Here is a 1875-nt window from a genome sequence, read left to right on the forward strand (position 1 = left end):
AAGGAAGTGGAAAGAGTACCTTTACACAGAGGGGGTTGCAGCCAATGTTAGAAACAACCAAAAATGTACCGAATGGTGAACGGCAAACTCACGTGCTCTGTAAACTTTCACCCAAGCCACAATGAATAAAATAAAAGGTTCCATCAGGTGTTACTTTCCCTCTCGCGCTTTCATTTGATGGTCTGAATTTTGAGGAAGAGAAACTTACCAATATCGCTGGCAAATTCGTACACATGAGGTTTCTGCAGCAGACCTAGCTGGCACATGCACGTAAGGGCATTGAGTGCCTTAACAATAACAAATTCTTCCGCATCGCTAAGTCCTTGTTGCAGCAGGGGCTTGAGGATTGAGGAACTCTGCCAGCCAACATAGGCAGCAACACCTGAGAGAGAGAAATAACACTGCATGATTTTTCGAAACCTGAAAGACAAATGTACCATGAAACTTCTTTTTTAATTACTCAAAAAGCCAACCAACTGCGCAATGATCAAGAGAGGGCATCAAGTGCCCTGCCAAGCACAAAAACTGGCCCACACCAAGGCAAATCCTCAAAATAGTTCAGATACTGTGTGTGTGTAGGTGTATGTGTGTCGGGGTGGGGGTGGGGGGAGGGATTGTTGATCTTAAGAATCTATAATAGAAAAAAAAAAGAATCTATAATAGAAAAATATAGGTCTCCTAAAGAGGGAATAAGGAGTCCTGGTGACACTTGAGTGAAGCAGTGGACGGCTAACCCAAAGGTCAGTGGTTCAAATCTACCAGCCACTCCATGAGAGATTCAGCTGCCTGCTCCCAGAAAGATTCACCACCTCTGAAATCCTGCATGAGGTGCAATGAGTCAGAATGGACATGACTACAGAGGGATGGGGTGTAGAAAGAAGCCCCAGGGGGTGCAGTGGCTGAAGCACCAGATGCCAACTAACAGAGAGGTCAGCCGTTTGATCCCACCAGCCTCTGTATGAAAGCTGTGAGTCTGCTTCCAGGAAGATCCCAGTCTCAGAAACCATGGAGCAGCTCTACCCTCTTCTACCGGGTTGCTAAAACTCGAAACAGACTCCGCAACAATGGGTCTGACTTTGTTTTTAAGAGGAAAGAGAATCACATGGTCTCCAGCATCAATGGAGATGACATACAACAAAGCAAGACCTTCACAGCTCTGAGTAAAATTCTATACCCAAACTGTCAATTAAATATGAGAACAAAGGAGGTCATGTTAAGGCATTTTAAGGGCAATAGGGGTTTCTTGCAGTTTGTGGAAACATTCCAGAAAAATAAGAAAAAGGTGCAAAATGTATAATACGATCGTTCTACCCCAGGATAGAAAAATAAGAAAATAGCTAGTAAAGACCTACAAACCAATCCATCCAAATCAGAACTGGAGACCAATCAATTTCTGGAATGTTATAAAGAACAAAAGAAATACGGTGAAGAAGGCATATAGATTTATCTAAGAGAAAAACAAAAGAATCTCAAACAAGAAGGTCTTCAAAAGGGGCTATGTGCTTAGTAACTGGAACAGGAAAGCAAGGAGAATCCACTCGGCTGCAGGCCGTGCACACTGTTCTCCATCTGCAGAGGGGCTGTAGCACTGGAGAATGAGGAAGGAAGTGCATTTAGAGTGGACTACTGGGCTCTACACTCAATCTACACAAACCGCGGAAGGTTTCCTTATGATTGAGAACATGATATAAATGTTATCAACTGTGACAATGAAAGTGCTCGCTGGATTTTCAACTTAACAATTAGTTGAATTTTCAAGTACCCGAATGCAGGAGAGAGATTAGAGGTAAAGAAAGAGGCATTAGTTTCCTTGTGGTGCCTAATGGAAGTAGATCAATAAGAAACTGATTCAAGCTATTTAAAATTATAAAAATA

At 42.6% G+C, this 1875-nt stretch overlaps 1 protein-coding gene across 1 annotated transcript in view; it reads right to left on the reverse strand.

The window, feature by feature from the left end:
* Nucleotides 1–1875, reverse strand: part of PIK3R4 (phosphoinositide-3-kinase regulatory subunit 4) — a 69002-nt gene that overhangs the window by 41844 nt on the left and 25283 nt on the right. The window contains exon 7 of the mRNA XM_004704007.2: nucleotides 209–382. Within this exon, the coding sequence (XP_004704064.1) occupies nucleotides 209–382 (174 nt within the window). The remainder of the gene's footprint in view (nucleotides 1–208; nucleotides 383–1875) is intronic.

This window comes from Echinops telfairi, unplaced genomic scaffold, assembly GCF_000313985.2.
Source record: "Echinops telfairi isolate 266 unplaced genomic scaffold, ASM31398v2 ScPeMD7_7420;HRSCAF=8458, whole genome shotgun sequence".
NCBI classification, from domain to species: domain Eukaryota; kingdom Metazoa; phylum Chordata; class Mammalia; order Afrosoricida; family Tenrecidae; genus Echinops; species Echinops telfairi.